The sequence below is a fragment of the Mytilus californianus genome, unplaced genomic scaffold, assembly GCF_021869535.1.
Source record: "Mytilus californianus isolate M0D057914Y unplaced genomic scaffold, xbMytCali1.0.p SCAF_5, whole genome shotgun sequence".
Taxonomy (NCBI): domain Eukaryota; kingdom Metazoa; phylum Mollusca; class Bivalvia; order Mytilida; family Mytilidae; genus Mytilus; species Mytilus californianus.
The window spans coordinates 100204999-100219086 of record NW_026262701.1 but is presented as its reverse complement, the minus strand read 5'-3'; the positions used below and the strand labels follow the sequence as shown (position 1 = coordinate 100219086).

The following is a 14088-nucleotide window of genomic DNA, read 5'->3' as shown; positions in this document are numbered from 1 at the left end:
ATTTACATATAAGTGTTGTTTACATAACAATATCCGTAATGTTCGTTATGTCCGCTTGCTTGAGTTGTCTTCCATTTTAATAAGATTAACTTGAGTAAAGTCATGATTTCTAACATTGCTTTTCATTTAAAAATACAGTTATGATTTTAGGTATAGATCTGTCGTCTGTAAAATCGGTGTTATACAGTGGTCCTCTACATATCCTTTTCATATACGCACATGTATGGTTTTCATCTAATGAATAGAGTTTCCTTGAAATTTTCGCGGTCGTTTTATTTTCGTGTTTCAATTCTTACCGCGAAAATAGCGAAAATAAAACTGCCGCGAAAATTTACCTGTTTACAGTATACAGTTGTATTAGCATTGGCACATCTCATTCCATGGAGATTGTTTAGCCATGTACCTTCAGTCATGGTTCATCGACTTTGAATATTTGCATAACTTACATGTTAAAGTATTGCAATTTTAATTTCAACATTTGCATTATCAATATTACAAAAAGGCGAGACATATCTCTGTGATAACAGTTTATGGTTGAATTTTATTACTTTTTTTTGGTGTCTCCTAACAGCAAAGCAACAGCCACATATAAGGATCCGTTCTGTCTTCTGCTTAAGTATTCCACATGTTCATTAAATAGCAATATAATATCTATTGATACATGTATCTGACATGTATTTTTTTCAGATGTAATATACAAATATCTGACATACATTATTCAGGTTTTATCTATTGTCTCGCCTTGACGGAGTCAAAAAGCGAGACATAGGTATGCTGTTACCGGCGTCAGCGACGGTGGCGTCAACAATGTATTAGTTTGTGATTAGGTCTAGTTCATGGTGAACCACTATTGGTAGGTCAATGATATTTGGTATGCAGTTGTATTAGCATTGGCACCTCTCATTACCATGTAGATTATATGGCCCCGCCCCCTCAGTCAAGGTCTATTGACTTTGAAACTTTTCATAGTTTACATGTATTAGTTTGTGATTAGGTCAGTTCAAGGGGAACCATTAGTTGTAGGTCAATGATATTTGGTGTTCAGTTGTATAAGCATTAGCACATCTCATTTCCATGGAGAATATTTGGCCCCGCCCCCTCAGTCATGGTCTATTTACTTTGAAACTTTTGCTAAGTTTACATGTATTAGTTTGTGATTAGATCATTTAAGATAAACTGCTAATGTTAAGTCAATGATATTTGGTATACAAACTTATTGGCATTTGCAAGTATTGTTTCCATGGAGATTATAAAGCCCCACGCCTGATCATGGTTCATTGACTTTGAAACTTTTACATAGTTTACAAGTTAATGTTTGTGTTTAGGTTTGTTTAAAGGGAACGACTTATAATAAGTCAATGGTATTTGGTATGCAGTTGTATTAGTATTGGCACATCTCATTTCATGGAGATTGTTAGCCATGTACCTGCAGTCATGGTTCATCGACTTTGAATATTTGCATAACTTACATGTTAAAGTATTGCTATTTTAATTTCAACATTTGCATTATCAATATTACAAAAAATCGAGACATATCTCTGTGATAACAGTTTATTAATGTCTGACATATTATTCATGATCAGATGATATCTACAGATACCTGACTTTTATTATTCATGTGTTATTTATTGATATCTGACATATATATTATTCAGGTGTTAAATCATAATATCTGACATTTTATATTCATGTGTTATCTTTTAATATCTGACATATATATTCAGGTGTTATCTAATAATATCTGACATTTTATATTCATGCGTTATAATTTAATATCTGACATATATTATTCAGGTGTTATCACTGTGGAGTATCAGATTTCAGATGATCCCAAGATGGGAGATTGGAAGATACAGGTTCAGTCATCCGATGGAATGGTTTGTATATTGATATCATAAAAAGGGTATAGGTAGATATTGATGAGTCTGCAAGACTAACACAAGTTAGGAGAAAATAGACATATAGGGATTATAGGTCTCCAACACATTTTTAAAAGGATGTTAATTAATAGATTTTGATGAGACAGCAAGCCAACACAGGTTAAGAAAAAAACCCCAGATATATAGAGGTCACAATATGACCTTGGACCCATAATGTTTGAATTCTTATTAGCTCACTGTAGGCATGGTTGAAAGTGTGTTATAACTTTCACTAAGTGTCTTGTAAATCTGTCTTCCAATTTTTTTTCTGTGATCTTAACTGACAAAAGAAGAAAACACAGAAAACACCAATATATAGGTTGCATGCACTTGAGTTAGTGGTAAATGGGAATCAACAGATTCAATTCTCTTCAACTTCATAATTGGTTTAGCCTTCCATCTGCTTTTATCTGAGCACTGCTGATGTTTCACATGTATTTGAATCAAACTTGTTGTACTTAATTATAATCCTAGTATCATTGATGAGTTTATACAGACACTGTAAGATCATTGGATACTTTCAAATAGGAGTTACAAAATGGATAACTTTAAATGAATGACGTTTCAAACATGTAGTAAAGATAAGATAATTTTCAAAATTGGAACTGTAAGTTGTGAATAAAAACTTGTTAGTAGAAGTGTAGTACTATATGTAATGAAATATTGATGCTATATGTAAAATTTAAATACAAAATATAACATTAAAAATCTTAACATTAATTTTTGAAAACTGTAGATCAATATTATCTTTATTTTTAGGGTGAGGGAACTGAGAGAAATTTCACAGTAGATGCTTATGGTAAGTTTTGTTGTGAGACAATATTAAAAAAAAGTGTAAATTAATGAAGGTAACTGGTACTAGACCAGCAAATCTTTCTGTAGCATTATTTTCAATACCTTTTAAACAAGGAATTATTTGAATCTGGAATAATTTTTAATTCTGGAAAATTGATGAGAAATTTATGATGAAAACTAACCCAACTAAATAGGGTTAGCCATGCGCGCATGACTAAGGGGGGTTAGTTAGTTCATACTGAAATGATAATGAAAGTAAAATTAACCTTAGCCATGCGCGCATGGCTAACCCTATTTAGTTGGGTTAGTTTTCATCATACATTTCTAATCAATTTTCCAGAATTCAAAATTATTCCAGATTCAAATAATTCCTTGTTTTTATAAAACATTGCAATAATTTCTGAATTTACAATAATTTCTCAATTTCTTTCATACAAGAGAACAATAAGAAAAATAATTGCACAGAAAGATGATACTGTTGAAGCCTTAATATTAACAATTTATGTGTATAAAGATTTGAAATCAGACTTGTAGATAGGCTGATAAAATATTTTGTTATTATATTTCAGTTCTGCCTAGGTTTTCCGTGGAGGTGAAACCATCTGTTCCATTTGTCTATGTTAAAGATTTCTCATCGGTTGATATTGATGTTGAAGGGATGTAAGTATCTCATTACAGAACTCTCTTGAGAAAAATATTTCATGATATATTATTTTTTCATAAATCTATAATAACCTCTGTTTTGAGCTGTTATTAATTTAAATGGAAAATGCACTAAATTTGTCAGATCTTTCAGTTTATTTCAAATCCCTTGATTTTCCTAAATGAACTTACCTACAATAGTAAAACAGCGCCTGTTTTCGTTGAACTAGCACACAATTTTATTTAGTGGCCAGTTGATGACCACCTCCGGGTGCAGGATTTTCTCGCTGCATTGAAGACCCATTGGTGGCCTTCGGCTGTTGTCTGCTCTTTGGTTGGGTTGTTGTCTCTTTGACATATTCCCAATTTCCATTCTCAATTTTAATAACATGACCACTTTTAGAAAATTTGACGTTATGATTTTTCTTTTCTTGCATAATTTTGTATTTTATACATTGTTCTTCCTTTAACCTTTTGTGGATTTGCATTATATTCTGGTTAACTCTTTGCATTTTATTCTGGTTAACTGACTCTTTGGAGGATTACATTTTTAACCTTTTGTGGATTTGCATTATATTCTGGTTAACTAACTCTTTGCATTATATTCTGGTTAACTGACTCTTTGGAGGATTACATTTTTAACCTTTTGTGGATTTGCATTATATTCTGGTTAACTCACTCTTTGGAGGATTACATTTTAAAAAAATACATGAAATTGTACTATTTATTTGTAAAGCCTGCAAATCTAAGAGTTGATTTTTTGTGCTTAAAGTGTATAATGAAGACATTTTTTTATATAGATTAGACAGTTGGTTTTCCTGTTTGAATGGTTTTACACTAGTCATTTTTTGGGCCCTTTATAGCTTGCTGTTCTGTGTGAGCCAAGGCTCCGTGTTACAGGCCGTACTTTGACCTATAATGGTTTACTTTTACAAATTATGACTTTGATGGAGAGTTGACTCATTGGCACTCATACCACATCTTCTTATATCTATAGATAAAATTTGCTTTATGTTACGATTAATAAACTTTTCATGATAAGATTGGCATTGTGGACATTCATGTCATACTGACATATCCAGTTTCCAAAATTTGAAGCCAAATTTCAATTCCAATCTCATATTTATAGTCCCTTTCATTGTTTCTCAAAGAATACTTGAAATGTTATTACTAGGATTTATGAGAGCAATACAATTTTAGTATGAATAGGGTCATTTTATTGACTTCCTATAAAAAAATAAAAAAGAAAATTTGAACTATTTACTCATATACCCCGTAATCTTCCACGATATACATTTCTGATTCACAATAATTTTTAATTGAAGATGAAAAGTTTAAGGATTATCGGCAGATACAACAGATTTTAACACCTTTACATTGTTTTCAACAATATCACATTCTAAAGATACTAAATTTAGAAGTTATTGCTATGTTTTTATTGATATGAAAAATGTGACAGTATCAGATTTGCAATAATAGACTCAAATTCGTTATTTCAATAGTGATTTTCCTTCACAAAATTTTTACAATTGCATTATTTAGATCTTGCATTTTTACAAGTAATCAGGGATTCACAATAATAAATGCATTTACCAGTATTAATTTCTGAATTTACAGTAGAAAATTAAGTAAGAGACTTCACTCATGGGTACCGTCTCGGTGGTCTCTTGGTAGCATGTTCTCCTCAAGTGTGGGAGGTCGTGGGTTTGAACCCCTGCAAGGTCTAACCAAAGACATTTAAAATTGGTATTTACTGCTTTTCTGCTAAGCATGCATCATTAAGGAGTAAGAGCAAAGACTGGTCGGCTGGGAGTCAGAATAATGTGTCCAGGTAAGGTGAAATGTCTTCCTGTGGACTGTTACCTTGTAAACTAGCACTTTAAAAAAATCTGGCTCAGCGTGTCGGTCTAGTACAAAGCAGGGTTAATATTCATATTACATTAACATGTTTTCTTCCTGAATATGAAATTAAATTTGCAGCTGGACGTTAAGCATCCATCCATCATCATCACTCACAGGTACTGGACTGGTATCCTGTCAACAATTAAAATTCTTGGATGCTATTATGATTAAAAAAAAATTAACCTATGATTTTGATTGTGTGCAAGACACATTATCTGTAAAAAACCTTATCAGTCACATTTGAGACCAAAAGTTTGATAATGCAAATACATAGAAATATAAAAATAAGGAGATGTGGTATGATTGCCAATGAGATAACTATCCACCAAAGTTCAAATGAAGTGGATGTAAGCAATTATTGGCAACCGTACAGCCTTCAACAATGAGAAAAACCCATACTGTATGGTCAGCTATAAAAGGCCCCGACATGAAAAATATGAAACAATTCAATTGAAAAAACTTAACGGCCTAATTTGTAACAAAACAATTTACGAAAACAAATATGACAGACATGAACCAACGACAACCACTGAACTGCAGGCTCCTGATTAGGGACAGGCACATAAAGAATGTGGCGGGGTTAAACATGTTTGTGAGCGCTCAACCCTCCCCCTTACCTGGGACAGTGATGTAACAGTACAACATAAGAACAAACTATAAAAATCTGTTGAAAAAGGCTTAACTCATCAGATGGAAACAAATAGAAATACATCTAACAAAAACACAGAGTGGACGTGGACAGGTACTTATACATCCCCACAACAAAAAGACACTACATACAGAATTGAGAGTACTCGCAGTTACTGACAGCTAGTTCAAAACCAATAACAAGTAATGAAAAAAATCATGTATCTAAGACTAAAATATCAATCAGTACACATCCAAAATCCAATGGATTTAGTGTAAAGACGTCAGTAACAGTCAGAGAAAAACATGACCTTGTGCAATGCCAAACTATAGGTATCGACAGATTGTTGAAGTGTAAAAGTACATATGTGAAATATTTAGTATTGTTTTAATTTACTGATAACAAAATCAATGTTTATACCAATAAAAGCAATATTCAAAGAATTAATGACAGTGTTGAATAGGTAACCGTTTAGAATAAGTTTATTTAAAGAATTGATAAGTTTACCCGGATCGTATCTAAATTTCCGGGCTTGGTTTACAACATTACCGTAAAATTTAGGATGTGCTATTCCAATTGAAATAAGTTTTCTACAGGTACAACCAAACTTGCAGACCAAATCTTTGTATCTATGAAAGAATTTAGTAAAGGTTTTAAGTAATTTCTTGTAATGAAATCCCTGACTTAATAATTTACTAGTAATACATAGATTACGCTCATTAAAATCCAAAATGTCACTACAGACACGAACATAGGGAATGAGTTGGGTTATATAAACAACGTAAGACTGTGCCAAAGGAACATCACTGTCCAAAAAGGGAAAATTAACAACAGGAAAAGAAAATTACTCTTTTGTGGTAAATTTTTGTGTAGAGTTTCTGGTGTAATACTGAAATATCTAAATCTAGGAAAGGACAGTTAATACTGTTGATATTAGATTTATTTAAAGTAAGTTCCTTTGGGTTAATTTCAGCAGTAAAGTTAGAGAATTCTTGACTATTTAACGAAAAAATATCATAAAGATAATGGTAATTGTTGTTGAATTTATCAATTTAGGAATACCTACATTCTGTCAATAAACTTTATTGCCAAAACTTACATAAATGTTGTCAAGGAAAAAATTTAATCATCTCATCACACCTCCAGTAAGTATATCTAGCATATTTACCTTTCTCATTAGAGAAAAAGGCTTTATGTGAGTTGCAGGAAATAAATTTGCAACCAGATTTATCAAACGACCATTTAATTAGATAGGAAAACTTTTGTTTGATAAGATTATGTGGAAGTGTGGTATAAAGATTGGAAAAGTCAAAACTGTCAACCGAATCAAAAGGACCATCAAATGCACGTAATTTATCATCCAAAGATCATTTCTGTTCCACATGACAATAAATGTAGCAGAAATAGGTCATTACGGTAAAAGTCAGTACTAAACTAAGTAATAGGATGCAGTAATCTCCATAGGTCAAAGTGTTTAAAATGAGTCACAGGTGAAGGTCAGTTACAAATCAAGTTCATTTATGTTAGTTCTTGTAGCATTAAAACCAAGAACTGGCAACAGGCAGGTGTGTATTTTAATTTCTTTGTTACTCTTTTTCATGACGCAAATACCATACAGGGAAAATGGACAAATTTTTTGGAGCTTATTTGAAAAAAGTTTTACCTGGAATTTCTGCTATAATTTGTCATTAGACCTAACATAGCTATTCTTTTAATTCAGATATACATACGGAGAAGGTGTTCATGGAAGTGCATCTATTAAATGTACACTTGAGGGAACTACATTCAACAAAAAAGCTCAGTTGGTATGTAAACAAATATTATAAAGATCCTGTTAAGTGAAGGGAAATAACTCTGATTGTCTAGAAAGCATTGGATATTATACTCTCCCTTTTCATATAGACAGAATATGATGTGTGAATGGATCATGTTCTTACAAAAACCAATGTGGGGATGTTACAAGGTTATAAGCTAGAAACTTATTCTATTCTATTAGCCAATCAAAATTCAAGCTTTGTAAAAAAAAAAAAAAAAATTCATATTGTTATCTACATTAAAGGCTGTGACTATAATATTAAAAGGATAAACACAGAAACACTTTTGGCGCCAATTATTTATTTTAATGAATTAAAAATTATGCAATAACTCTGATTGTATAGTATAATGACATTGAATAAATATACTCTCCCTTTTCATCTACTGGTAGACAGAATATGATGAATTTACAATGGTACATAAGCACCACTTTGGAATGCATTTGATCTTTATTAATCAAATTTCCCAAAATAACATAATCTCTGCTTTCTTATTAAAAGAATTTAATGGTGGCAGGAACAGAGAATTGTTTTTAAATGACACAATGTGCTAGAAAGTTTAATTGTTTGCCAAAAATAATGTATTCTTAAAAGATAAGTAAAACCATATGCTAAATGCTTAGCCTGAAACGTGATATTTAGCATTGGAACTCCAGACATAAATGTAAAAAAAGTTTGACCTTTTAATCACTTTTTAGTGAACTACTACCTATGTAATTTAAAAATTTCATCAATATTGTGATTTCTTGAAAATTGAAATGGGATAGTGAGAGCAGGGCATGGTGTCCCATGGACACATATTCTTGTTTGGATATCAGTTATACAATAAAAGATTAGTATGCATGCTGTAACGCTAAAGTAAATTTACAAAAAAAACAAATACATTCAGTTCTTTTATTTACCAGTTCTATTATTTCCTGATAGTGCTTGGAATAAATTTCTGGTTAATATCTGGAACAGAATAGCATGGTTTGATTGATTTCACTATTCTTAAAATATTACAAATGACTGAACCAACGCCTGTTAATCTTCAATACCATAGAATCCCTGATGTACTTTACTAAAGTGTTGTTGTTATAACTGCTTTCATATTCTTAAAATAGTTTTAAACAACACAGAGTAACTTAGGCCCTTGGGTTTTGGGAATGAATATTCTGGCCTGGTAAAAGCTGGCAAATATAACCTGTGCTAAAGACAGAATGAAATTGAATAATTTGTCCTACAATTAGCCAAAGAATCATAATGCCAGTCACCCCCTAACAATCATATGGTCATCCCCTTAGGCTAATTAAACTGTTTTGAATAACTCAGCAATATTTCAGTTTTAGAATCGGTATATTTATAGGTTTCATAACGAGTGATAATCATGATATTTGGATATCGCTTAATATGAACTTTTATATAGTAATAAATGAGACTTTCTTATTACTATTTAAATTAAATAAAGAGAGTTGATATCAAGCAATATCCAATTCTCACGAGTTGTTAAACCTATTTCTCTTATGGTCAAAACTCTCATTGGGTTAAATAAAAAATTCTGTGATCAAGTCTTTTACACATACCAGGATAACGTCATGTGTCCTGTTCAAGCATCAAACATTGACATCAAACATTATAAAATTTTTTGTATGCTTCACAATGTAAAAAATTTGCGCAAAAAGAAGATTTTCAGGTGAAAAGTGTGAGTGTTTTGTATATTATTGAAGAAATCATATATGTACATTGCCTTGGACAAAAATATATGAAATATACATGATCTTAACCTTTTGAAAGTCATCAATGACCCAATGAATATCTAATGGAAATGTCCTAATATCGTCTCATGATAATGGATAAGCAAATCAAATTATTGCATTTTTCATATATTTTTTTGTATCGCACTCTGCGCAATGTGATAACAGGTTGCAATTCTGTAAATATAGACAATGCAATTTCCCATAGGAACTCCCTTTGCGGCTGAAGTTTTGTGAAAAATGATATCCCAGAACGGAAAGTTTATATGCACTACTATTTTATTCAAAGGTCAAAATATAGGGCTGTGCGGCATATTTTCAACATTTATATGCCCTGAACTTCTAAGAGTTTAAACTTGTACTAAAATTCTATACTACCCTTACCTCCATATTTGGACCTCCTAAGAATTAAAATTTAGGCGCTACCATGTTTTTCTATACTGGTTACATTCCATAGTGATGTCTCTATGAGATGAAACACAGAGATCATAAATGGGAACCAGTATGTTAACAAATTAACATATTTATGAATATTATATATCTCCCCAAAAGAGGCGTGGTTTGAGAAACAGCTGTATTTACAAAGTGCAACCTATACAAACATTTATTCAAATAGAAAACTCTCTAAAAACACTTTTTCTCACAACAATACTTATTTATTAGAATTATAGCCTTAAAGAAATCACTGCATATACTCTTAAGTTTCCTTTTACAGTACATTTTATACCCCTACCCCTGTTTCAATTTTTTAAAGAATTTGAAAACAAGACTTTAATTATTGCCAGCTTACCCTATGTGCATGTTTTCTGACATGAACTGTCTAAAACCTGTTTGAAACTATTCTGATAACAAATTGAAAGCATTTTGTAATACTATAAGTGTATTGTTAAGTAGTTAATCATTCCAACTTTCAAGATTATACAAAGAATCCAATCCTGCCTGTGTCTCCAGTCCACATCTTACTGAATGCCTATTTGTCAATGAAAGTTCATAATTTCTGTCTCAAATGGTCAGTTAAGAATTCTTGTCTCAACAGTATCATCCCTAACCATATATCTAACATAAGTTTGTAAATATATGAACTAGAAGAGTCTAAACAAAGCCATATTTGCAAAAGTTGTATTTAAGAAGATATCTATCTGGTGCATAAATTCACTAAAAGTTTGATAGAAATGACTGCTTACATCTTATTTTTGCATAACTTCCCAGCAGAGTTATTGTTTTCTTTACAAAAGACCTTGAAAATAATAAAAGCATAGCATTTACAAGTTAAATTATCTGTTTTATGACCCAGGGGTAGGCATTTTTTTCTGTTTTTTGTCCCTGGGGCCTCACATTTCCTAAATATTTTCCAATGTTTCTAGCAATGTGGAATATTTAGTATATATTTAGGATAGAACACACTATTGTAAGTTTTATTGAGGTCTTTTTGTAATTCTAGCTTGTACTTTTTAATGCCGCGGTCACAAAAAAGCATATTTAAGTGTTACGGCTTACTTTTTGGTTATCGACAGGACAAAAACACACCAACAAAAATATTTAGGAAGGATCAATGAGTTGCAATGACTGCGAAGAGTAAACATAAGCACTTCTAAACAATTTAAATTACAAATAGGCATATATTTATGAATTTATTTTGAATTCAGGGCTTTAAGTAAACCATTCATACTGTAAACTGTGAATTTATGCTGAGTCATCATAGTTAAGGCTCAGGATTTTCTCAATCTTCATGAAATATTTATAAAACTTCATATTTCAGTTAAATTCTTTAAAATCTCTGAGATAAACCAGATTTTGTGAAAATCTGTATGTTCTATTTTTTAACCCTATATAGGTTGCAATTCTGTAAATATAGACAATGCAATTTCCCATAGGAACTCCCTTTGCGGCTGAAACTGTGACACTTTTACTATGAAGTTTTGTGAAAAATGATATCCCAGAACGGAAAGTTTATATGCACTACTATTTTATTCAAAGGTCAAAATATAGGGTTGTGCGGCATATTTTCAACATTTATATGCCCTGAACTTCTAAGAGTTTAGACTTGTACTAAAATTCTATACTACCCTTACCTCCATATTTGGACCTCCTAAGAATTAAAATTTAGGCGCTACCATGTTTTTCTATACTGGTTACATTCCATAGTGATGTCTCTATGAGATGAAATACAGAGATCATAAATGGGAACCAGTACGTTAACAAATTAACATATCTATGAATATTATATATCTCCCCAAAAGAGGTGTGGTTTGAGAAACAGCTGTATTTACAAAGTGCAACCTACAAGAAATATTTCTTCATGCAAGAATTAGAAACAGGCCACAAGCATAAGAGAAAACTTCATTCATAATACTATTATGATAATTTTTATTCAAAAGATGTTTCTTCCTTAAATATCTATAATAAAATTCACATTCTGAATTTCTAGTTTTATGTACACTCATCCTGTACAAAGCCTACATTGACTCTAAACTGCGTGTCATCAAAACCTGATTTTAAATACGACATGTAAACATTAATTTTTATCAATGGGAATGTAGTAGAGTTTCATTTAAAAGGACACCAACTTGAGCATAATGTCAACACAGCATAAGACAAACAATTTTTATGGTTTTTATACGACCGCAAAAATTTTTTGGGATCGTATAATGGTATGATGTTGTCGTCGTCTACGTCGTCTGCATCGTCTGTGTCGTTGGTTTCCAGACAATAACTTGAGTTTAAGTTAATGGATCTCTATGAAATTTTTTAAGAAGGTTCAATACCACAAAAGGAAAGTTGGGATTGATTTTTTTCGAGCCTTTGACTTTAGTCGAAAAAGCGAGACATAGCGATCCTACATTCCGTCGGCGTTGGCGTCTTCGTTGACGTCGTCGGCGGTGTCCACAAATATTCACTCTGTGGTTAAAGTTTTTGAAATTTTAATAACTTTCTTAAACTATCCTGGATTTCTACCAAACTTGGACAGAAGCTTGTTTATGATCATAAGATAGTATCCAGACGTAAATTTTGTAAAAAAATAAATCCATTTTTTCCTTATTTTACTTTTAGATGGACTTAGATTTTCTGCCAGGAAACAACACATTCACTCTGTGGTTAAAGTTTTTAAAATTTTAATAACTTTCTTATACTATTTTGGATTTGTACCAAACTTGGACAGAAGCTTGTTTATGATCAAAAGCTAGTATCTAGAAGGAAATTTTGTAAAAAAATAAATCCATTTTTTCCATATTTTATTTTTAAATGGACTTAGATTTTCTACCAGGCCACAACACATTCACTCTGTGGTTAAAGTTTTTAAAATTTTTAATAACTTTCTTATACTATTTTGGATTTGTACCAAACTATGACAGAAGCTTGTTTATGATCAAAAGCTAGTATCTAGAAGGAAATTTTGTTTTCTTCCAGTTAACATTACATTCAGTCTGCAGTTAAAGTTTTTAAACATTTATTAGATTCATAAACTATCCTTGATTTTCACCAAACTTGGACAGAAGCTTCTTACAATCAAAAGATAGTATCAAGTGGAATATTTTTATTGATTTACTTCCTCATTTTTGTTGAGCCTGCAATTAACAGAAAAAGTAGGAGAGACACTGGGTTCCGCGGAACCCTTACGAATTTTTGGGATGATGGTCCCAACAGTTTTGGAGTTAGGGGCCCAAAAGGGGCCAAAAACAAACATTTTTCTAGTTTCAGGATAATAACTTGTGTATAAGTATTTCGATTGCTCTGAATTGTACAACAATGTTTAATACCACAAGTAGAAGGTTGGGATTCATATTAGGGGTTATGGGGCAAACAGTTTAGGAATTAAGGGCCTAAAAGGGGCCAAAAACAACAATTTTTGTAGTTTCCGGACAATAACTTGTGTGTAAGTGTATGGATCTCTCTGATATTGTACCATAAGGTTCCATATCACAAAGGCTGGGATTGAGGTTGGGGGTAATTGCCTCAAACATGTAGGAATTAGGGGCCAAAAAAGGGCCAAAAAAGGGCTAAAAACATGCATTATTCTAGTTTCCAAACAATAACTTGTGTTAGATGTGTATGGATCTCTCTGAAATTGTACTACAAGGTTCCATACTACAAAGGAAAGAATTGGATTGAGTCTTGGGGTAATTGCTCCTAGAGGGGATTCCAAAAGTCGCGGGGGGGGGGGGGTTTCCAATTTTTTTTAAGGAATTCATATTTTTTTCAAATTTCAAATTTTGTAAAAGTTTCAAGAAGTAATCTTCAGTTGCACAGTATTGCGCAATAGATTTGTAAGATCTTTTACCACATTTATTTTGTGTCAGAAACCTATATTATGTCAAAAATTTGATCACAATCAAAATTCAGACAGTATCAAGCTTGAATATTATATCCAAATTTGCCCCAACTGTTCAGGGTTCAACCTCTGCGGTCGTATCAGGCTGCGCTCAGCGAAGCATTTTATTGTTTTCCTAAACTGGAAATTGGCATATCATTGCACATGTGGCTTGCTTTGGACTTCCTGTAGAAATTCTGTAAAAAAAAAAGCTATTTTCACCCCAGTCTGCTTCTCAGTAGATATGTATTGATCTGTTAATGCAACGTAACCTAAGCAAAGATATGACGAATGATATACCTAATTGGCTTAATACCCTCATGGGTATATTTAATACTTGTAGACT

The 14088-nt window shown here is 31.9% G+C and overlaps 1 protein-coding gene across 1 annotated transcript in view; it reads left to right on the top strand.

Annotated features, from left to right (window-relative positions):
• The window catches only part of LOC127702833 (complement C3-like), a 233275-nt gene that overhangs the window by 29259 nt on the left and 189928 nt on the right, over positions 1-14088 (top strand). Inside the window, exons 9-12 of the mRNA XM_052207135.1 lie at positions 1795-1877; positions 2679-2718; positions 3284-3374; positions 7607-7691. Coding sequence (XP_052063095.1) covers positions 1795-1877; positions 2679-2718; positions 3284-3374; positions 7607-7691 — 299 coding nt within the window. The remainder of the gene's footprint in view (positions 1-1794; positions 1878-2678; positions 2719-3283; positions 3375-7606; positions 7692-14088) is intronic.